General features: G+C 39.0%; 1 protein-coding gene across 4 annotated transcripts; it reads left to right on the top strand.

Moving 5' to 3' along the window:
- Positions 1 to 275: 275 nt before the first annotated feature.
- Positions 276 to 23,870, top strand: LOC111075565 (ATP-binding cassette sub-family G member 4). 4 transcript variants are annotated; one of them, XM_022368938.2, is made up of 12 exons: positions 276 to 370; positions 12,801 to 13,216; positions 13,291 to 13,408; positions 14,732 to 14,927; positions 15,009 to 15,154; positions 16,688 to 16,926; positions 17,035 to 17,175; positions 17,852 to 18,198; positions 20,128 to 20,296; positions 21,851 to 21,951; positions 22,615 to 22,773; positions 22,844 to 23,870. In XM_022368938.2, the coding sequence occupies exons 2-12, from the start codon at positions 12,835 to 12,837 to the stop codon at positions 23,186 to 23,188; spliced, it is 2,343 nt and encodes a 780-aa protein (XP_022224630.2). In that variant the 5' UTR covers positions 276 to 370; positions 12,801 to 12,834; the 3' UTR covers positions 23,189 to 23,870. The 4 variants fall into 4 exon arrangements, with proteins under 4 accessions (XP_022224630.2, XP_022224638.2, XP_022224623.2 ...); XM_022368946.2 differs by lacking the exon at positions 276 to 370 and adding an exon at positions 7,116 to 7,360; XM_022368931.2 differs by lacking the exon at positions 276 to 370 and adding an exon at positions 7,116 to 7,356.
- Positions 23,871 to 24,022: the final 152 nt, after the last annotated feature.

Genomic DNA, 24,022 nt, shown 5'->3' on the forward strand with positions numbered 1-24,022 from the left:
TTGTGTGTAAATTGATTTACCCACTGGTCGACAGTGGGTTAAGCTTTCGCGGAAATCGGAAATTATCGGTACTTTTGTGCGATAAGTTGCAGTGATATCAAAAAAAACAGTGCTGTCAACTGCTGGACAATTTTGAAATTTCCAGCTGTTGGCGCCTCGGGGCACTGTAATCAGAGACTGCATTGCATTTTCAACCCCCTTTTGCACTTTCACCCCTCACACTCGTGCCTATTACGCGTTTTGTTTTCGTTTCCCTTTTTCCATATAGTAGTTCTTAATTTTATTTGTACTTTTACTGCAGTTGCGGGCACAACAAGTAGCGCAAAGACACAGCCGCCGCATTTTTATATGCATATTTTTTATATACTGTGTAAGTTGAAGTTTATTTAGAGCAGCAAGGCAAGTGTTTAAGTAAATGTGAAATAACAATAATAAGTGGAAGGCTGCAAGGCTCGTGTGGAGTCAAAGGTTAATCTTGAATGCTTACTGCAATTTCAATTATTGTAAGTGCTGTGTTTGAGGAGACTTGTGAACCGGGCCGTGCGTATATGGATTATTCATATGTTCAATCAAATGTCTATATAGCACAGTGTATCGTACAGTAAGATCTCCCTGGAGCGGCTATCAACAGTTGGTGTATTTTGGTCAGCTTTGGGCAGACACGTCCGACTTCGACAGGGTCGGATATGGATTATTCATATTATGCGAGTGCGATTGCGAGTGCGAGTACGAGTGCGAGTACGAGTATATGCACCACAAGCTCTCTGCCGCCTTTTCGGAGATGGTTTATTCATACAATATCAAATGTCTACGTACTCGCACAGTGCAAGCTCTCTTCAGCGGAATATTAATTCTCCATAGAGCAGAGTACATACAGTAAAAATTCCCTTCACGGCACAGGATATCCTTTGTTACTTTTTTCCTCTGCCTATTAGGGTTGGTTCAAGTATAAAATTGAAACGAAGTTTTCCTGCGGCAGCTGCCAGTTTATGGAAGGTACAGAATTGTCCACCTGGAGAGCATTGACTGTAAAATTTCTATTCGCTTAGTAGATACCGCTTGCAATTTGCATTTTATTTTGTTTCTTCTATTCGCTGCTCCATCTCTCTCTTTCGCTATATGCAATCTCTCTCTGTCTGGTACTGCAATCTACTCAATTGGCATTCAATTAATGGGGAAACGTTTTTGCAGCTTCAAGTTTTCTGCTTATCATTCTTATTGGAGTGGGATTCCTCTATAGTTTTTTTCCCTATGATAAGCAATATCGGTCAAGTTTGTGCATAATGACATGCCGATAAAGCCCCACATATGATGCAGCCCATGCAGCGCCCAGCAGCTGCTTGATCTATTATATTTTTCTTTTGTTCTTTTCCCCGCCGCCTCTTAATCTACGAAGGTTGAGTGCCATTGACAGCTGCCGCCGACTGGAGGTCGAGTGCAATCACCTCAACACTCTGTAGGATCATCATCATAATTTTCCACCACTTTACAGTTTATTCTTACAGTTTATTCAACTCGAGTGGTCGATGAGGAGCAGCAACAGCAGCCAGTCGCATAGGAATTGAAACAATGAAATGACCAAACGAATATTGATATTCATATGCAACAATCCATTGTGCGCTGAGCTGAGCTGAGCAGCTGAGCAGCTGAGCAGCTGAGTCCTCCTTTCAGAACACACCTTTCGATATACAATATACGGGAACATGGCATCGTAAAGTATGGTCATGTCTGGCGTGCCTCGAATTCTAATTTCTCCCCCCCTTTTTTTGCTGTTCTGTTCGGTTCTTTTGCGGGTTTCCGGTGGCTTTCTGGCCGACGCTCTGTTGGCTGGCCTTTGTCGCTGTTGGTGGTTGGAAAGAAAGTGACGCATGGGTTTTGGGCCTAGAGATGAAACTTTGGATGGGGCAGGTAGCGCTACTACGGAAAGGAAAAACCACAAATGTCAGTCGTTTTGTTGGTTGGCTAGTAATAGTAATTGAAGTTTATTTTAATGTTCTTTTAAGGGAGAATAAAATGTATGTTGAGTGTGGAGGATATCTAAATTCGAGTATTTATATACATATATACTTATAGTGGGTGTCCAAACAGATGGGTTACATTTTCTAGTGCATTAAATATACCTATAATATCCTTTATTGGAAATTAATATTTGAAAGCAGTGTGTTCAAGCAAGCCGCACAGCCAAAAAATTTGAAAATACGAGTATACGATAAATGCCTCAATAAAAATGTGCCAACTGAATAGTTCTGTATTTGTTTTAGTTTTTTGAATTGTTGTACTTTGTTTAAGATTGAGTCATCTGGAGACTCTTAAAATATCTCATGAATCTCTAGCTCATTGGCGCTTCGTTTTCAAAATGTTAGTACCCAGATATTTTTATATATAAAACTAAAAAAAATTGCTCAAAGAATGCCAATAAAGCCCAAGTTCTTTTGCTTTTATTATGTTTAGTTATTTATTATTATTTTTAAATTTTAGATTGTAATAGTTTAAACATTTCCTTGCAGTTTTTCCGCTGTACTTTAATTCCTTGGTATTTTTCCTATGGACCCAGTCTACGTTTGTATTGTTAGAAGCTTAATTATACCCCCACACGAAAATCGGACTATAATAACATTTGATTTCTCTTTTCATTGTATAACTGCTGCTTGTGGCGGAAAAGTAAATACCAGTATTCATTGCTCATTTGCAATCTTTTCACTTAGTTGGACGCTTAAGTGCAGCAGCATTAGTTTTGGTTCGCTTAATTTCCATTACAACAAAATCCCATCGCTAAACAGTGAACTATATACCGTCCCTTAGTTCCATTCAGTTCAGGTCTCGCCTGTCTACGCTACCATCGTCATGTACGCCTGTCGTATAATCCCGCCAGCCGAGAACTGATACGATCATTAAACGATTGATCGCTCTATCATACGATGGGGCAGATGGGAGCAGACCAAAATGCTAAGTAGAGAGGTAGCCTGTGGCCAGGCCAGGCCGGCTTCACTTCACTTCACTTCATTTCATTTATTCATTCATTGGATTCATTCATATTTATCTAACGTCACGCCAAATGGGCTTGCCCCCGAGTACGTTGCCGCTCGCCCACCGCTCTGCGCCCTGCAGTGGTGTGCATGCCAATCAGGCTGAGAGACGCTCCAAGACAGCCCCAGTGCCAGGGCCCAGACTCTTCCTATGCTACCTTTCCGCCCCCTCGCAGCAGTCTTAATTAGTTGCCAAATGGTGAGGAGTCCGAGTCGAGTCGAGTCCGGGTGCTGTGCATATTGCTGTACGTAAGCCGATTTGGCTTTGGATATATATGTATATATAGTATATATTTATACCTCATTAGCAAAACATTTGGCGTCCAAAGTGGACTTTTAATAATGCGATTTTATTTTCTTGCGATTTCTGGCTCGGCCTTAAGAAAGACTTCACTTCTCTCATGTTCGGCTGAACGATTCTTCTCTTTCTTTTTGTTGCTATATGAATTCTGTTTATTTATTGTTTGTATTCTATTTTGCTATGTTATCGTCTTGGAATTTTTTGTTTCGAATAAATCTCTCCTTGTGTAAAAGTGTCGCCCTGGAAAAAAATAAAAATGATCATGAACCCAGATGTTGACCCTTTGTTTAGCAAAAGTTTTTGCACTGAATCGGGGGGTAAGTTTTCATATATTAGTTTTGTTGGGTTCGTTTTCCGTCGCACACGCTCCATCGACATGTGCCTGTCCCTACGGATTGCTATCAAGGTTTCTATACTATATTTTTGGAATTTAAATCTATTCTATATAATTTGTATTTGGATCGTACATAGAATGGCATAGAAGAAACCAAAAGATTTTGTCACCTCTCATCCGGGTGGTGGTGGGGGGTAAGTGCGACACGAGCTGCCTAATCAGCTGTCGGTGGGGCTTATAAGCAGGAATCAACAGCCCCTTGCTGACGATCATTAAAATCATCATCAACGATCCCGTCAACGTGATCTCTGCTTGCGTAGTTTCGCCACCGACGACAAAGTCTAATTTGTTTATTAGCTTTCTCAGTGCATTAAAGCTTAAGTTGTCAACCGTATTGTATAAGCAAAATAGGTTTCCCATTCATTTAAATCAGCTTAATGGTTTGGGGGCCCTGCTGATAAGCTATAGACGGGTGCCAGGTTCTTGGGGAATGGCTCTTCTTGCCATGGAAATCCTTCGAAATTTTGTTTCTCTATAAGACAAAGGTCTGTTCGTATCTCGGTGATATACGCATCTGTGATGAGTGAGGCCTTTGTGTAAATAAAAAAAGAACATTTAAGTTTTTACTGCTCCATAAACACATATATTTTTAGAGAAATTTGTTTTGGTTTTTGTTTGGGGTAAGAGACCTCTAAAAATATTGTTTAGTTGAGAACAACAACTTTAATGATTCACAGACATGTCCATAATGTGTGTGAGGTGATTTCAATTAATTATATTATATTATATAATTATATATTATATAAATTATTATATTCACATGTAATAATTGAATTAAAAATCATAGTTCTAAAATTTAATTCCTTTTGAATTAACATGCTACTTTGAGACCTTAAAACACTTGAAACATTGCCAGAAAATTGAAAACTAATGATGGCAGATGCTCTTTTTTAATGACAACTTCTTCTGGAGGTTGTAAAATATTGATCAATAAACTAGGGATGTGGATGATGTGGATCTAATCAGCACTGTGTAATGGTGTTTTTTTAAAATTAATATGTAAATTTGTGTAATTTTTTTTAAACCATTTCCGGAAATTCCTCTTTGCACCCTGTGATTTCAAATGCATTTAATAAATGTTTAGGCAAAAGCGTTTAACTTCATATCAATATGTAACCATTTTTAAACCGCAATGCACTCTCCCAGTGTGATTCACGCTGACCAGAGATTGAAGCAACTCCCACAAGATCTTTGAGGTATTTTTGTATTTCCAGCGACAATTGCTAGAGGGGGAAAAATATCGTGACGTTGGTCTCGCGAGTTGCGAATTAGAAATTCAAATGCAGCTCCCACACACAAACACACACACACACACACACGTTGTGTGCGAAGGGGAATCCAAGTAACTGAGATAAATCAACTGAAGAGGATTGAGTAATATTACTAGCTGTGCGATAAAAGAGTAAATTTTCATTGGCCAAAGTTCGTGGGAATCGCTGCAAATGTTGGCTACGCAATTGGTAGCCTAATCATTTGATGTACAGTATTCTGTGTGCTATCTGCCACACCGTTTATTATCACTGGCATCATCGCTTGAAAAACCCACATACATAATTGGGGGAGGCACTGATAAGAAGGGCAAATATTTTGCATTATCTGCGGAGGTGGATTGCTGGATTGTTGTCTTGTGTTTGCCCATCCAATGAGGCTTATCTACCCGCCTGTAGTTGGCAAATTAATTACTCGCATTCCAACCGTTGGCATCCAAGGCCAGATATTCCACATGCACATCCAGAAGGGAACTGCGCCATTTATCCATTTTATGGTTGAACAATTGGCTGGGTTCACGAACCCAACTTAATCACCATAATTTGATGCTATAAAAATCGATGGCCCGACCTAATCGCTGGCTTAGGTTTGACCGATAGAGCTCGCGATCCCATACGGCTTGCAGATCACGTAATTATCAATTATCAACACAAAATGCTCATACGACACGTCGAACGCGATTTGCCTTTCGTCTAATTGCCAGTTAGGAATTGTCTGTGTGTGTACAATGTAAGTGTTCGGGATGAGAACAGAACCGGTAAGGGCTAGGCGGAGGGTAAGGGCTAAAGGTATGGTTTTTGAGATGCAGCCAGGTGCTATGGGGTGCCACAGGGTGCCATAGGGTGCTAAGGTAGGGCTCACAGTTGTACTATGAACGCAGATAAAATCTTTGAGTAATTTGAGTGTCAGGTATTGATTGACTAATTGATTGGTTACGCAAATTTATTAAGGGGATTGTTTAGGCCTAAGTGAGCAGCATTTTAAAGTTGATTGAATGAAAACAACTTGCTGTGCATTTGCGTAAAGATATGTTCTGTAAAGATATGGAGAAAAGGATCCTAGATGATTTTTAATCCCTAAATCGGAGGATATTTGGATCCAATTGGGAAACTGCTTTGAGATACTACCTAAAAGCCATGGCAATTATTATAGATTGAGAGTTTTGGATAATATTTAAAGCAGAGCAGAGCAGCATCAGAATATGAATTAAACTAAAGAAAAATATTTCAGCTTTAAGGGTTATCTTATCTTACAGGTATCACAAAATTATACAAAAGATAACGTATGCAAAAGAAAGAGTATTTTAATTTTATACAAGCCAATAAAAACCAGAAAAATATATACATACATATATAGGCAAAGATAACCCATAATGGAAGGAAGTACAGCATGTATGTAGTATATATAACCCACCAAATAGCCCGTTCTAACTAAATTCCATAACGAACTGATGATTACAGTAAATTCCGCCAAAGCCTATTGGGTAGGAAACCCTCTTCAAACCCTAGTATTAAAAGGCCATTAATAGTGCAAGCTAATTGCTGCAAGCCAATAATTGCTTTATTTTTAACCAACAATAAAACCCAATCATCAGTCATCCCCCGCTCTGTTGAACAATACCCAGAGCCCAAAGAGATTTTCCATATCACAGAAATATAATTGTAGAAACCGCAGAATGAATCACAAAATGAAAGAAAATTGCGAATCTAAAATGCAAGGCGACGTCACCAGGGAAACTTGTGCCAAACCACGCACGGAGCCAAGCCCCAAGAAATGGCGAGAATTACCCGCCCAAGTGGTATCCAGAGAGAGAGCGCGAGCTTACTTACCCGTTTACAACAGTTAACGGTACCAATATGGAGGTCAGGGCCTGGTAATTTACATTGCCATTACAACCAACAACATACAAAAACCCAGCGCCTAACGTAATGTAATAACGTAAGCGGCCGGCAAGAGAGCAAAAGCGCTTGGAAGAGAGAGGCGACAGAAACCAGCGCTGCGGCGTGCGCGAGCGAGACCAAACGTGAGAGCAAGCGATCATCAGCTGTGCGCTGGAGCAGCTGTTGGTTGGGGTCTGGTTGGGGTCTTATAAGAGCCATGGGGAGAGCACTTTACCGTTTATTTGTGGCGAGCGTCGCGTTTGAAGCGCACGTGTAAACGAAACAGTAGCGCAAAAGGGGCAGACGGGAGACCCAAAAAGAAATAACATAAAGCAAAATCGAAAAGAAAAAAAAAAGTATATAATGTACAGTGGCGTGCCTGACAAATACAAAAACAATTGAAATTAATTTACGCGCCGCTGCCCATCTGCATAAGTTCAATGAAGGAGGCAAAAGCAGAGTGAAACAAAACAGCGCAAACATACAGTGAGTGAGTCGGTCGTCCCCTCTCGTTTACACCGTCCCCCCTCCTGGTGAATGTCAGTCCGAAAAGGAAGAAAGTGCAACACAAAATCGAATTCAATTACACACAAAATACAAAATAAAAATAAAATAAAACCGCAAACGATTTAAAGAAGAATCCAAAAACAATTTCAAATCAAAGAAGAAAAGTTTTCTTGGGCTCAAGTTTTCTTCAATTTTCCCAGTGGAATGTTGTGTTTTCATTCATGAATTGCGTTCTGTGCCGATGCTTTTCCACTTGTCAATTGCTACGTCGCATTGTCTTGGTCCATATGCGCCGCCACTCGTATTCTGCGTCTTAGGGCGAACAATATTATTAGTAACTATAGCAACAGCAACAGCAACAAACTTTCGACAACAAAGACCAGCCAAAGCATCGAAACGAAACCAAACGAAAGAAAGAAAGAACTTTCCGGGCGCATCGCGTGTGTGAGCATCGTCATTTGGGAGCGCAGTCAACAGGTTCGTTAACATTACCCAACCTCTGACCCACTAACAAAAGAGTGAGGTGTGAGAATGTAGAAGAGTTGAAGCGAAAAAAAAGAGAGAGGGCGCACACATGAGAGTGTGTGCAGGAGAGTGAAAGAACGAAAGCATATGTACGTATGAGAGTGCACTCCTGTCAGGCCCGTATGACATTTACTGGTAGTTTGGTCAGAGGCCTGAAGAAAGCAGTGAAAACAGTGCAGACCTCAAAATAAACTGTTTCCAAGAAGAGTTCTTAAGGCACACCAGTCTCTACTCTTCCACGAAAAAGAGTAGCACTTGGTAGTAATTAAATAAAATTAGTGCTTTTCACCGCGAAAATAAACAATTAACTGAACGAAAGAATGTATGTACTGAGCCTAGTTAAAGTAAACTGAAACTAGTCTTCATATTCAGCTGGTTCGGCATGCAAATCAGCTGCTTTCTACAGTAAACTGCTTTCACTTGCAAAGTGCATTGCACAAAACAGCTGATTTCATAGCAATGCATTGCTAGGTGTTATATTTCACAAGCATTGTATTTTAATTACTAGATGCTAAACAATTTCAAACATAAGTCTCCGGCTTGTTTAATTTATTCAAAAATCCAATTAGTCATATTTTCTTACTCGCACAGTGAGCAGCTGCCTCTTACAGTGGAATGAATACTAAGTAAGTGCCATATGGCTATGCCTGCAATGCCTGCCTGCTGCACATGTGTTCTTTGGTCAATCGATCGAGGGGGAAAAAAAGCTTCCTTACTCTCTCTCTCTCTCTCTGCCACTCTGTCTCTCTCTCTGTCTCTCCCACTCTCACTCTTTTTTTTAGACAGAACTTGAAAATGTAGGCCACAGTGCTACAACTCGTACAATGGACATCGACTTGATGTGATAAAGTTATCTCTGATAAGTGGGAACGTTTCCAGTTATGTCATTCGATCTGGTGCTTCGCTTAACGTATTCATGACTCGCGGGCTGTTGGGACTTGTGCATGGAATTACAATTTAAAATTTGTTGCGGGAGTTGCAGGCGCACTTCCAGCAGTCACTGTGTTGTGGCATATGAGAACTCGCGGCATGCAAATCGTAGCTAATATGTATACAGCTTTGTGGCTTATCTAAAATGTGTTAGCAATTAGGCGCGGAAGCGGTTAAGATAATTATTTTTGACAGGGATGCCTTCTACTTCAGCTAATTATAGTGCCCACTTGTTTAAAATTTAAATAAAATGCAAATTAAGTTTGAGCTAAACTTGTTGCAGTATCTGCTAGCTCTATCGCTAAAGTAGCTTCAGCTTCATTTCCCCCCCTTTAAATTCCCACTCAAATCAACTTAATTTTCAGCAATTTTGTCTCATTACGTGATCTTGCATACCATACCTTTACGGATTGCAAATACAAATAAAAACAAATTGAGAACTAATATACAGAAACAGTATATATGTACATATGTACTCGCATCATATATCATATACAAACCGAATATAGCGGTCATTGCCTGAACTGATGGATCGACTACTCAATCAACAGTCGTGTAGTATACAAATGCGAAAAGGGAGAGAAGAGCAGAATAATATTTGCCTTTCAGAAAGCCAAACAAACAAGCAAACATTTTTGTGCCGGCTACTGCGACATTTCGTGGAAAGAGTTCTTTTGAGTCGTTCAGTTACAGCCACGCCCCCCCGCTTTTTACATAAACATATATGGATGGATGTGTAGCAATGCCCTGAACCGTACTGGACACGTGCTGACCCTGGACAATGTCACTTTTCCTTATCGCTAGCCAAATGTGATGCTTGGGGTCGAATTTCTCGTAGTACTCGTAGAAATATGTTTCTCAATTTTTTTTTTTAATGTGCTGTTTTTTTTTACCAGTACTATTATTATTTTTTTGTTGGGTTCTGAAGTTGTTTCATGTTCTCTCAAAGTTTCGTGACTTTAATGGAAATGGCAATCGGTTTTTTTTTCGTTTTTTTTTTTTGTTTCTTCTGTGAGTTTTATGTATTTGCATGTCAAAAAAAAAAAACAGCAGACAGCAGCGAATGAGTAATTTGCATTGACTGAGTGAGTTATGGGCAAGAACGTGTGTCTGGGACCTTTACCCAGCAACAACCTACCTTTGATAGTTCGTTGTTGAGAGTTTTGCCAAAAAATTTAAATTACGTTTACATGCAGCCAGTTGTTTCGGTTCGGTGCTTTTGAACTACTTTTGAAAGCAATTTACGAGGGTTTTTATTCGTTGCAAATTATATGTTACGAGTATTTGGGCTACATAAATCTTATAATGTCAGGGATATATTTTAATGATTCATATAACAGTTGCAAATCATTATAAAAGCTATATAAATCTGCCATCTACTTTGTATGATCTGCTTTAATACCATGGCTCAAAGATTATTAAATATATGTATACATATTCTCTATCCGTCTGAATCATATTCAAACTTCACTTAAAATACACCACATATCGAGCTACAGAGCGGAAAAACACCCTTAACTTCTATCAGATATTCCTATTCATCAAGTTTGCTTCAATAATTTATACAATAATTTCCATCAGAGTAAACAATCTTCGAAAGCAAAAGCATTCCTTACACGTAACATTCTCATTCATTCAGCATTCTTTCAGTTTCATATTCACATAAATACATACTCGTATGTATACCCGTTTCGGATATTTACATATTTAAATAATTATGTCATACGGCCAACGGCCACAGCCAACACGATAAATTGATCGGCAATTGTCGTGCCCTGCCCCAATCAATGGCAAAGACTCAATGAAACTGCACTCGAAATGCACTCGAAAGACAACTAGTTGAATCAAGAACATATTCGTACCAGACTTGATCTTGATTTGATTTTTTTTTTTGGCTAATTTTCGGTCTCTAAAGAAAATTATTTTTCAGTTTTTCGTGTTTTTTTTTCGCTTTTGGTTTATTTCTTGTAAACTGGTTTTCGCGGTCTTTGCCCACTTTTGAGTTTGACATTCTACTACCGAGGGGCAGCCGAGCCGCCAGACACCAAGCTCTTTACATCAAAGTCAATATCAGTTTACCAATCGAGGAGTTGTTTGGCAAACATCAACAACAACAAAAAAGATATCTATACTTGGCAAAAAAATAAAATACATACAAACGTGCACAGTGAGACACGCTGTAAAAAAAGATGTAAAACAACTTTTAAGCACTTTGTGGCGGCTATTTGCAGCGTTTTATGGACAGACTTATCGGCGGTATAGCCTAGATATTCTTTGGTTGGTTGAATGACATATCGAAGGCCAATTTTTGGTAATAAGTTTTTAACAAAAAGACTACCGGAGTTATGATATTTTATGCATGAATATTTCATATATTTCTTACACTATTTTGGAATAGTTTTCCCCTTTTTTCTTGTTCTTGTTTACTTTTCCATTAGCACCCAAAATTAATACATTTCTTACACTACTTTCAGATAATTTTCTTTTTTATGCTAAAACATTTTCAAACATATTTTTTTGTGCTCCAAAAATACTTAAATACTTTGAGTAAATATTTCTCGAACAAATTTCTGAGCCATCCCTTATAGTATTCCCAAGTTTTGTTTATTTAACTTGTTTGAACGTAAGCCTCGAACCTGACCTATGTCAAGGTTTTGACAAATTAACAGACCTTAGCTAATCGAACAACAAACAATCGAATATCTATCTCAATCCTAATTAATATTCAACAGCCAAATTGACAAATATTTACCTTATTTATATTGAAACGCTTATGGGTTTATATAGAATTAATTCCAGAAATGATCGAAGTAAGAATTTAAGCCACGAATTTCACTATATTTGCATAGTGTCCAGTCATTCAATAATCACAAAAAAGAAACCCTAAAATATGACAAAGCAGAAATACATATTGAGTTTTGAGTTGAGTTGAGTTTTGGTTACAGGGAGAGATTGTTTTTGGGTAGTCGGCTGATAAATGATTCCCGATAGACCAAACACAGTCTGCGCATAAATTACATAAAGAACCAAAGAGGAATTCTTTCTAGATAAGAGATCTACTGACTGAAAGTCCGTTGGGCTGTTGGCAGTCCATCAGAATGGAAAAGGCTTGAAAGTGTACACATAATGGTGTCTGTCCATCAGATGGAAAGTCTATTAAATATTGTCTGTCCATCAGACTGAAAGTACAGTGATGGGTGTCTGTCCCTGGTGTCTGGTTGAAATTCCACAAAATATTGTGCACAGACTTATATAATTAAAACAAAAACATTTTCTGCATAATCGTATGCACATTACTCACAGAATTCTCACATTATAATAACTTTCTTTGTTCGTATGAAACAAAGCAGTCATTTATGTGTACAATGATTAAATGACGCATCTGTCGCAGCAGAGAGATTGTATGCATGTACAGATGTATGTAGTTTCAATAGAGTGTCCCGAGCTCTAAATTGTGAAATCTAAACGAGAGAACGCCCACAAAAATAAGTATGTACAATTCGCCAACTATTTTTGTTTTGCTTTTGAAAGAAAATAACACCCCACCTAACGAGCGGCAACAGATCGTTAGGGTTTCTGACTATTATTATTATCGTAAGGCTGGATAATAATCTGGGAAATGGAATGATTGCTTATAGCTGCATATTGGGGTGAGGAAAATTGCACAATAATTTATGGGGTGAGAGATGATATGTGAAGTCCGTCACTTGGCTGGCTGTTGATCTTTGGAACTCCACAAATGAAATAAAAATGTGGGAAGACATCGGATGATATACATATATGTACATATAAATGAAATGAATGAGAGATTAATGGGTTGGACTTTAGAGGGAAATTGGGAAGGTTAAGCACCTGCAATTTACTTACTAACTATTTAATAAATAAAATAAAATAAAATAAATAAATAAGATTAAAGATTTAAAGTTCATGACTTTTCATGACCTTTTTCTTTTCTTTGCTTTTTCCAGAGCTATAGAACCTCTCCCGAAGAACCACTTAAATATGACACTCTTGCCAGATATCAAACCCTCGGATGCCGCCTGCTGTGGCGGTGGGGCAAGCAGTGATGCCAGCAGCACCTCCGGTGCCAGCAGTCACAAGAGACACCACCAGGGCAAACATCACGACAGTGGCTGTCTGGGCATTAATTGCTGCACCACAGCCGCCAGCTCGGAGCTGTCCATCGATGAGACATCGTCCACATCGTCCCGGGGTTCGGATGCCCTGGCAGCCAAGTTGAACAACAATTTGAATGTCTTCCAGAGGCCCAACTATCTTGAGGGCATGTCGCATGCCAATTTCGATCCTTGCGAGCCAGTCAATATTGAGTTTTCCGATGTGCGATATCAAGTGAAAAAGTTCTCATTTCCAGAACGAAAATTTGGTGAGTAATCATTATGGGGGATATATGTATGTATGCGGAAGAGAATTACTCATTATGGTCTTATGTATTTGCAGTCACCAAGGAAATCCTTCATGGTCTGAATGGTAGTTTTCGTGCTGGGGAACTGACAGCCATCATGGGTCCCTCGGGTGCGGGCAAGAGCACCCTGTTAAATGTCATGTCTGGCTTCTGGTGAGTGTTTTCCCCCTCTCGTCCTCGCCCTCGCACTCGCACTTGAACTTGAAAATTCAATTTTCTTACTGCCCGCTACTCTGCGCTGTGTCTGATGTATCGCTGAATATGCAATCAGGTTTCAGTCGATTTAATTACATGTTGCTCGCATCGTACGAGTAAAACGAATATAAAGCGCAGACGCTGCCATTCGTTCGTTCCATCAATCAACACATTGTTCAGATGTCAGCAATGCCGAGCAAATTGCTCTTGGTTCTATGGCACGATTGATTATGAATATGTATATATATATATATATATATATATGTATATGGCAATAGGATATACAGAAGGGGCGGCATTTTAAGTGGTGCCTAATGGCCTGACAATTAATTCAAGTTGCAGATGAAAAGTACTTCAATTTAAATAGTTACTTGAGAAAAAAAAAGATACGAGATTGTTGTCTGTGGTCTGAGAGTATCGGGATATACTACCTTAGTTCCACTAGGTCACACCTGCAATTTCCCATAAGCGTAGGGACACATGCGGGACTATAAGTATACTTTACTCTACCTCTCTCTGCTCTATTTTCATGATCTACGCTTCTCAAAATTATTCACAATCTTTAGTTTATTTAAGGCATTAAGCTTGGCCTCCCATCCCGGACATAATCTCATTACTTCCTCTCTCTCTCTCGCTCTCTGACAAAACAGTTCAAGAGCCCATTGTATAAGTAGAACTTTAGACCCGATCCCAGTGCAGTGGGGTGAGTGATTCATTCCTTGTCCGTTGAATGCGACCCTCCGCTGACGCAGCTGAAAGGAAATCTGAATGTAATCTCTCTCTACATTTTTGATGGCCAAATGACAGCTATTACAGCATTTACCATTTTGAGCTATATAATTATTAAGTAAAAACGATGCACGTGTCGAAAGGGAAATCGCACAAATCAAATCTCTGTTGTGGGTAATGTCTGTAATTACGCGTAGTCTGTATCATAATTAAATGAATGTGCCAAAAGAGGCACCGCCAGAGGCAAGCCGAGGCGTTACCACAGCTTTTCATTGCTAAACGTTATCGGTCAGTAAACTATGAACTTGATATATGTATGTACATTTAATTTAAGTTCGGTTTTTGTCGATTTCAGAGTAGTGCCTCCGCCTCTGTCCCCAGACATGTGCGGAGATATTTATTTTTATTGTTTCTTTTTTGTGGATTTTTTTTTTTGTTTTGAAGGCTTGTGAACTCGTGAGCTCGTTAACATTATAATAATTATTTTAATTGCTTGTACTCGTTTATTTGCTGATTTTAATTTGTGATTTCTTCCAATCATTTCTCTGCCAGCGCCACTGGTGTGTCGGGCAATATTCGAGTTAATGGCAAGCCCATGGCGCCCAGCTCTGACAGATTCCGTCAAATGTTGTGCTACATTCATCAGGACGATCTGTTGCGTCCCCAGTTAATGGTGGGCGAAATAATGCTCCTAGCTGCACATCTTAAGCTGGGTTTTAAGGTCAGCAAGGCCTACAAATTGGATTTGGTAAGTGATCTTGGTAGAAATCTCCAACCAAATGTTATCTAACAGATAGTTTTGCACATCTTTTTTTTATTTTGTTCTTAGATTAAGCACATCTTATCGCTGCTGGGCATGGAGCATCGGTATAATGTGCATACGGCAAAGCTTTCGGGTGGCCAGAAGAAACGTCTCGCCATTGCCCTGGAGCTGATAAGTAATCCTCCAGTACTCTATCTGGATGAGCCAACGACGTGAGTACAAGTACAAGTACTATATATAGTAAATACGGATACATCTATGTAATTCGAGTAGCCATGATAGTGATCGTCATCTCATGCAGCACGGATGATGATACTCTGTACTGATACTGAAGTTTCCTATATAAACGGAAATTAAACACAACAACAGCAAAATATAAAATATAAAATCCATCCAATGCCTGACCCACAAGTCAAGTTTGTCTGTATATTGCTACTGGCTTATCTGTTTTCTATATATATATTATTTATATTCTATATAGTTATTTAGTTTTTGCTTTGATCGATTGGGTTCATTGAGCAGGAGCCAACGTTTAAGCTGTTTAATTATTTAGAACCAATTGCTGAATTTATCTAAAGTCGACTGGGTTTATCAATCATTTAATTATTGCATTAACTGACAGTTAAGTCCACAATTAATAGTTTGTTTGACGGCGCGACTATCAATTGAGTTGTTCAGTAAATACAGAAAAAAAATGTATTAAATTAAAAATTTTAATACAATTTGATTGGAATAATTAAAAGCAAGAATGGTAAACTCATTGAATATCAAATTTCTCAATCGTATTTTCTATTCATTTATTTCCAAAAATCTTTCTCAGAGCAGAGTCCAACAGTCGAGCCAGACTCTAGATCCGGGTTCACCCCCAGGCAGCAAGAATCAAGTGACTTTTTTTTTTTTTAATTGTCCAATTGAAGCTATTTTTGTAGCGAGCTGTTGCCACAGTCCCTCTGGGGACACAAACTATTTTTAGCCTTACCCCCCGGCGTCTAGACACAGACTTAGTCCAATTAATTCTAACTTTTAATGTACTCCAATGACTCTACAGATTTTCGTTCCCTTTTGGGGAATCATTCCCCCTGCAAGGGAACGGAAAACTTTGAACTGCAAAATCGATGTCGATTTTCATAATGAAAATTGCTGTGGCAAGCAATCAGATTTCCGTAATACAACTACCACGGGTACTTGTAATATAGTGCACAGATCTTATCGACTTGTTATTGTATATAAATCATCAGCTAAAGGGCAGACTCTGTGTAACATTTTATCGTTAATGGCTTCCACATTACGGGGAGGGACCAGTTTTAATCGATACACAGAGCCGGAGAGCCACAGAGTCACAGATAGATATTATATTGTGTCGCTTGATGCGGATCAATAAATTATATTGCAAGTACACCTCCTCCAAATGCCTCAAACCTTTGTAATGCCAATCAGGCCGACTTGCCGCTCGACTTGCAATGGATAATGGGCTTAGGGTACAAAAGCCAAAACGAGTTTTATATGTACTTTCATACAATCAAGTTCAAACAACAATCTCTCATAAAAGTTAGAAATTGTCAAATTTCTTAGTGTTATTCTTTGGGCTTTAGGGGTTCGGTTCTCTCTCCATCTATCTCCTGGCCATAATGCGGCTTAATGAGTTACCAAGTTGCCAATTTGTTGTCATAGGTTAGGTGAACAGCCATTAAATGCCGTTGAGTCACACCATACTTAAAGTGTAATTTGTTTTCTCTCATTTTTAGTGGTCTGGACAGCTCTTCGTGCAGTTCTTGCGTGGCGCTGCTGAAGAAACTCGCCTCCCAGGGCCACACCATTGTTTGCACCATTCATCAGCCTAGTGCTTTGATATTTGAGATGTTTGACAAGCTCTATACGGTGGTCGATGGTCACTGCATGTACCAGGGACCAGTGCGAGAGCTGGTGCCATTCCTTGCCGAACAGCAGCTCGTCTGTCCCAGCTATCACAATCCAGCTGATTATCGTAAGTGTAGAGATCTCCCCAATCTATATAGATCTGCCAAATCTATATAGATCTGCCCAATCTGTATGCATATATTATATATTGAACTCATTTGTATGTTGTATCCAGTGCTGGAGGTGGCCGTCGGCGAGCATCAACGTGATCTGAATGAATTGATCCATGCGGCGAATAAAAAGTATTACGAGGATGTGGATCGATATCGTTATATGAACAGTGCGGAGGTCTCACGGCTCATGGCAAAAATATCAGGTAAGAGTTTTTTTTATATAACTTTTTTGAGGAGAACTATTGGAGTTACACTTTGAATTTACAAATAGATTTCTATATATAGTAGACGTGTTTTTTTGGAGACTTTTCCTATGACTTGAATAGAGCATTACCAAATTATTTTGTGTTTGGGAACTTTTAGTTAAATTTGACAGTCGGAAATTAAGTTAAAGATCTCGTGTGAGGCTTGTAATGCTATATGACATAAAGGCCTTTAATGGTCTATAAAAAACCTTTAACTGGTTTAGCTGGCATGATTCTGAGGCACACTTTGCTGTTCTCGTTTTATACAGTCGTCGGTACAGTCGCTGATTCACACACAGCGAGTGCCCCCGAACTTCTTGGCTCACTCGCTGCAGGTACTCGTTGGCACTAAGCAAGTAGTAGCTCCTGAAAGTATAACCAATCTTTATAAATATCCTCAATTTAGATAGTTTTCCCATAGCAAAAGTCTATACGTAGAATCTAACATAATGTTTCTCCAGCAAGTCTATACGTAGAATCTAACATAATGTTTCTCCAGCACATTTAACGTTGATTTCTTTCAAAAGTTAGCTCTATGAAAAGTACATTTTCTGCTTAAGTATGATCTTTGCTAGATCTCTTTCAGTCTTAACTTTCTCTAATCCCCTTGGGGTTTTCTCCACCTTAATTACAGACAACATTGGCGGCAAAGAGCTGAGCACTTCGAGTCAAATGTTGCCAACAGTTGCGCTGGCGCAATTCTCCAGCTACGACTATGTAAAACCGGCACAGCAGGAACTGGCGCTGGAGGAGATCAAGGCACTCAATGGCTCCACCGAGTTGGAGTTGGTGGATCAAGAGCAATCGGAGAATCAGCAACAGCAACAGCAGCAGCAGCAGCAGCAGCCGCTGCCACTCGCCAATGTCAAAGCAACCGTCAAAGAGCTTGCCAAGCCAACGAATGCCACCAGCTCGGCCTCGTTCCTCATGCAATATATGCTCCTGATGCAACGCATCTTGATCTGTGCCCGTCGCAGCTACGTGAGTTATACTCGTACTTGAATGCATAAATGAAAATAAATTATATAAAATATGGATAGCCATTACCTTTTTTAAGCCGGTTTTAGGGCTTGGCCTGGATAGCGCCTGTCACTTTGATTTGGTAATTTGTCTCTCGCTCTCTGGTAATTTGTCCTCGAAATTTTAAGTAAAATCCAGTTCGGAACTTGGTTTCATTTTCATTTTTCTAACTAAACTGCCTTAATGTCTGGTTTTTACTTTTTATCTAGTTTTTTTGTGGCTTTTTTTTGCGGTGGTTATTATTGTTGCTTTACTTTATAATTTCATTTCATTTAATTGTCATTTGTCTTGCTTCCATTTTAATTTATTGCCAAAGCAAAGGTGTTTTTTTTTCGGTAGCTTGGCTGCGCTTTCGCATTTTGGCACAAAAAAAATAAAACACAAAAAATAAGATTTATGTGTGGCTTTAATGTCTGCGGTTTCAAGTGAAATAATGCATAGATTTAATTGCTTGTACTAGGAGATAATTGCTGAAGGCTCTTCATGGCCTTATGTTCATAATAATAATTATAATTTTTTTTTTGCGTTATGCGCGCACATTAAGAGAATATAAAAGTGTGGTTTAAGTGTAATTTATTTAATTTTTTTTTTGCTTTTTAAAGCTATTTTTGAGGCTTTACGAAATTGCTAAAAATATGCATATCAGTTCTAAGAGTAAATTCAGGTATACCTATAGAATACCTTCCAGAAATGAGCTTGAAATATTCCCCTTAGCTTGCCAAAAATATCTACAAAAATATTTGTTCAACTCTAATGAAACTCTTGAGAGTTTATTCCCCAGGAAACTATTCAGCAGATGCTCTCACATCGCAATTCATCTGAATAAATCTCATGAAATCAAAAGCGCTATCACTATACTTAATTAGATTTTATTTACCCATTTAGATGTCACAGTTTAGAGCTCGTTTAGTTTTATTTCTTTGCTTATTTGCGCTTATTGGTTGGCAGGTGCGATAAATATTGAGTGAGGGCAAAAGTTTAAATATTTACCATGGCAAATGAATCAATTACCGCGTGCTAGGCGGCATCGGCATCGGCATCGCGGCATTGGCTAAAAAGCAATTCCCACAAGATTGATGGATGACGTTTATCATCTGAATGTGAGCAATTAGCACATGACATTTGCTTTAAATGTGAAATTGTTTAATGAATAATTAGCATTAGCATCCGGCCATAATTTTGTTGCTGCCCTGCAGCTGCCCCGCCAACGCTGCACAAAATGATTAATATGGATTTGCATACACTGCAATTGCGTTTGAGTGGAGGTTTTAGCACCTTGCCAATTTGCTATTGACTTGTCAAACACCCCGACCAACGATCGAGAATTTCTCATGTTATCCAAGCAGCAGAGAACCACTCAACCGGGCCATAAATTCAACGAGCTATTCCACAGCTCTAACCTTCACATAGATTTCGGTTTTTTAGCGTGTTCTAATGGCCAACATCACTGGGAGTGCACGAGTGCTTGTTTGGGTACCCAGTGCTGTGCAGTTCGAGATGGATATGGGCATATTGTGTTGCTGGGGACGTTGACCCCAAAATTGTTATGCGATACCAGACGGAAACGAAGGGCACCCAGCTGAGTATTCTTGGTGTAACAGGCAAAAGAAAAGCTATAAGAGCTAGCTTAAGAAATTTCTTATACGAAAGGCAATTAAATAAGAAGATCAATTATAATTCTTAATATATCATAGCGTCTATCATGGGTGCTTATATCTAGTCAATGTGATTTTTCGACTGCACAAATGAGCATAAGGAACCTGTTCCCAAGTATCATTTAGTCGGTCTAACTAAACTCTAATGTTCTTATTTTTATTTTCTGAATTTTTGTGTATCTACTGCCCCCACATGAATGTATCTAATGTACGTACCGCTTTGTATCTTTTTCAGTTTCTGCTGCTGGCCCGGATCTTTTCGCACATTTTCATTGGCGTTGTCTTTGGCTATCTCTACCTGAATGTGGGCAACAATGCACAGAGCGTGCTGGGCAATTACGTCTATCTGTACGGTTCGACACTGCTCTTGGTCTACACGGGCAAAATGGCGGTGGTCTTGACATGTAAGTAGCGGGGATTGTGTATGCTCCATGGTGCTTGGGGGTCTGTTCAAGTATTTCAAGTGTTTCAGAGGCAGCCACTGGTTTGCAGCCTTAGCCTCCGCCTCAGACAGAGACTATCACAATTTTGGCCAACATTTCCCATTCAATAATAATCTTGTGGCCAACAAATTTTGCAAAAATTTGTCCCCAAATTTGGTCAAAAGTGCAGCTGCTGCGGCTGCTGCTGCTGCTGCTGTTTGGGCTGTTCACTGGTTGGTCTTGTGCAATGGCTATTTATCTTGGCCACCTTTGGCTTTGTCTTTCTAGTTGTTGTTTCTTGGCCATTCTGTGTGTACACTGTCAACTGTCTTATTTTTGTGTGTATTTATTAATTATATTTTTTCGGAATGCGAATTGGCCAACACTCCGAACACGAATACATTTGTCTTAACATTTTGCACAAACGTTTTGCCGAATTTTAATTGGCAAAAAGAGCAAAGATTAGCGGACAAGATAGTGGATCATTGTCGGCTTAAGTCTGTAGATCAATGTTAGAAGATATGACTAATTTTATCGCTTATTCGAAAGAATTGGCAAAATTGAAGAACTTATGAATAAACATATAGATATACGAATAATATTGAAATCAACGGGGAGGGGAAGTGCGGAGTGGTACTTCAACTTGGGAACAGGAAAATAATTATCTAAAATGAATATCATACAATTTATAAGGGATTAATATATCAAATTAATTTGTATAAATATTCAGTAAAAAAAACGCAAAAAGCGAAAAGCGGCAACTGGTTTCGCAATACTAGTAGAGAATTGGCAAACAAATCATTAAACTTTAAAGTCTATTAAAATTGGACATAAGGAAATTGAATAGAAGCTTAAAAAAAAATTGTAGAATGCATTAGGACTGACGCTTAAAATCCTAAAAGATTTTATGACATTTTTCTTAGGGAAATCTTAAGGGGAATATTTCCCAAAATTTAAATCCCCCAAATAGGTAATTTCATATGCATATTTTTCTGCACTCCCTTTATTAACCTACGATTATATTCCACTCAGAATTCACACATTAACCTCCTGCACAAGGTCGCAGCTTCGATCAGCTGAAATGTCTAAAAGTCGAACCACTTTTTCATTTATAATTTCCATGTAAATTACCCCCCCAAAATGAGTTTCTCACCTTAAAAAAATTCGAAAAAAAGGTAATCCTGAAGCCTAAAAAGTAAATAATCATAAAGTACCCGACGATAAGCGTATGGACAAGCGACACGAGCTTGGTGGGGGGACGGGGCTATGGCTATTGTATAACAAAACCGGTATATGAACGATTCTCAACGCATTTTAAAAATAAAAAATGAGTCCATGCCAGGGATTGGGGGATCTCTTAAGAGAGAGAGAGATAAAAGGGATCAGGGGAATGGGATGGATACGAGTTAAGATCTTTACCGGTTTCGGTTTACTGACCTGACCTACATAGGTACATACAGAAATAAACATATATAAAAAGGTCTTCGTGCTCATATCGAATTGAATAAAAATTTCTTAATTAATGTTTATTTGCAGTTCCGCTGGAAATTGACATGCTGACAAGGGAGCACTTTAACCGCTGGTATAAGCTCGGTCCGTACTTCCTATCGCTGATCTCCTTCGAGATACCCTTCCAGGTAGGTTATTCCCACCACCCGCATCATTCACCATGCTGGACATCATCAATCATTATTTAATATTTAACAATCATAGATGGTGGTGGTGGGCTTTTGTTTAATGAATTGCTGGTTCGGTCATTAAGTCAAATTAGCGACGTAAAATCGCTGATTTTCAGGTTTATTTTGCGTGACAGACTCGCGTATGTGAACCCCACGGACAATTTCGCTAGCAGCAATTCCACCGAAACAATTGTTCGTACGGCGAGCGAGTGAAATTTCCACGCTCTGTTGTTTCGCCTTTGAAAGGCATTGCTTTCGTTATACTTAATGGTTTGCTGATTGCAATTGCTTTTACTCGAACGAGAGAATCTTGAGAATCGCTGGAGAACGAGTAATCAAAGCATTCTCAATTGGTTCTGATCAAGCAAGCAAATTTCTAACAAGCAATAGTTAAGGCATGCTTAACAAATTACTAGATGGCAAGAGAAGATTTATTTAACTGGCTAAGCCAGGCTTTTCTGACATGAAGATTCTTTCGAATCAATTCTTAGAGGCTGAAAGTAAAGAAAGAGAGTTAAAAAATACATCTGTGCATGATATATCATCTGAATTAAAAGCTACATCATTTCTCTCCTTATTCACTTACTTTAACCTTTACGTACGTATTTTGATATCCTACAGAGCCTCTGCACCGCCCTGTACATCATCATCAGCGTACATTTGACGGGCAACGATAGCGTCGAGTCTTTTCGCATTTACTACTTTATGCTGCTGGGAATAATGGCTTCGTTGAGTGCCCAGGCCTGGGGCTTCTTCGTGGGAGCCACCATGCCAACAAAGGTGGGTTAATCACAGCTTAGCATTCACCAAAAACTAAAAGTTAATTGATGTTTTATCCTTAATGCCATAGCTTGCCGTGTTTCTGGGACCCATATTGGCGGTGATGTTCTCCGTGTTTGGCTTCTGTACGCGATACATTGACATTACACCGCTGTTCCGTTGGATGTGGCATCTGAGCTATTTCCGGGCCGGATTCCATGGTGCTTTGAATGCCATCTATGGGATGGATCGCGCTTTCCTCGAGTGTCCAGAGAACACGATGTACTGTCATTTTCGGAGTCCCAAAGTGTTTCTCAAGTACATGATGATCTCGGACGTGCACATGTCCGACTGTCTGCTGCTGATGGGCATTGTGATCGGTGTGATGCATGTCCTGACCATCCTCACGCTCTGGCACAAGCTGAACAAACGATAGGAGCTAGGTCCTACACATACTATGTTTAAATCGCCTACGTGTACGTTCTTAAGTCTACGTTTTATTCCTTATGTACATAATTGGGTGTGTCTATCAACAAACTCTCTGTTTTTAATTCCCTGTATCTTTAGTTAAGTCTTTAATTTACATAATACCTATTTCGTCAGCGTTTTCTTGGCTCATTTTTATATCGATCGACCCAATCGTTCATGTTGAAGCTAGCTTAGTTATTTATTTAAATATTCATTGATACAAGAAGGCTTTAGGGTAGCTTATTCCAGTTTAAGTGCTGAATACCAAAAAAAAACAAAAACAAATCCACAAAAATTACCCATAAACAATATCAATCGCCCAGTTTCCATTTTAGCAATCAAAACTTGCCATTTTCCATACGAAAAACCCAAAACTCATCCAACGAGCTGGGACTCCCTCCTCGTACAGGGATCCGGGCTATGCCAAATCTTGAATATCATCATCTAAGCTCGTAAGGTTCCGGCACAACAAAGATACATTTGTGATCCACATTTTTGTTTTGTCTCTTTAGTGTTTATGTAGCTTTAGTTTTACTCCTAAGTTCGAATTTTATGTTTAAAACGGCTGATGATGATCGAAATTTCTTATGTCTTATGTGTATAGCAAATCTTTTAGATTATATTTTGATTTGTTTTAGTTTCTTAAATAAAAAAATTTTGGTAAATTTGATATATAATTTTAAATGCTTTTCATTTGGATTTTGATTTTGTTATTTTGGGAATATAAAAGAATGAGGAGACCCTATAAAGGTGTTGCTTTGAAGCAGGTTCCTATGCATGAAATATTGTTCCTACGGAAGGA

The sequence above is a fragment of the Drosophila obscura genome, unplaced genomic scaffold, assembly GCF_018151105.1.
Source record: "Drosophila obscura isolate BZ-5 IFL unplaced genomic scaffold, ASM1815110v1 contig_200, whole genome shotgun sequence".
Classification (NCBI taxonomy): Eukaryota; Metazoa; Arthropoda; class Insecta; order Diptera; family Drosophilidae; genus Drosophila; species Drosophila obscura.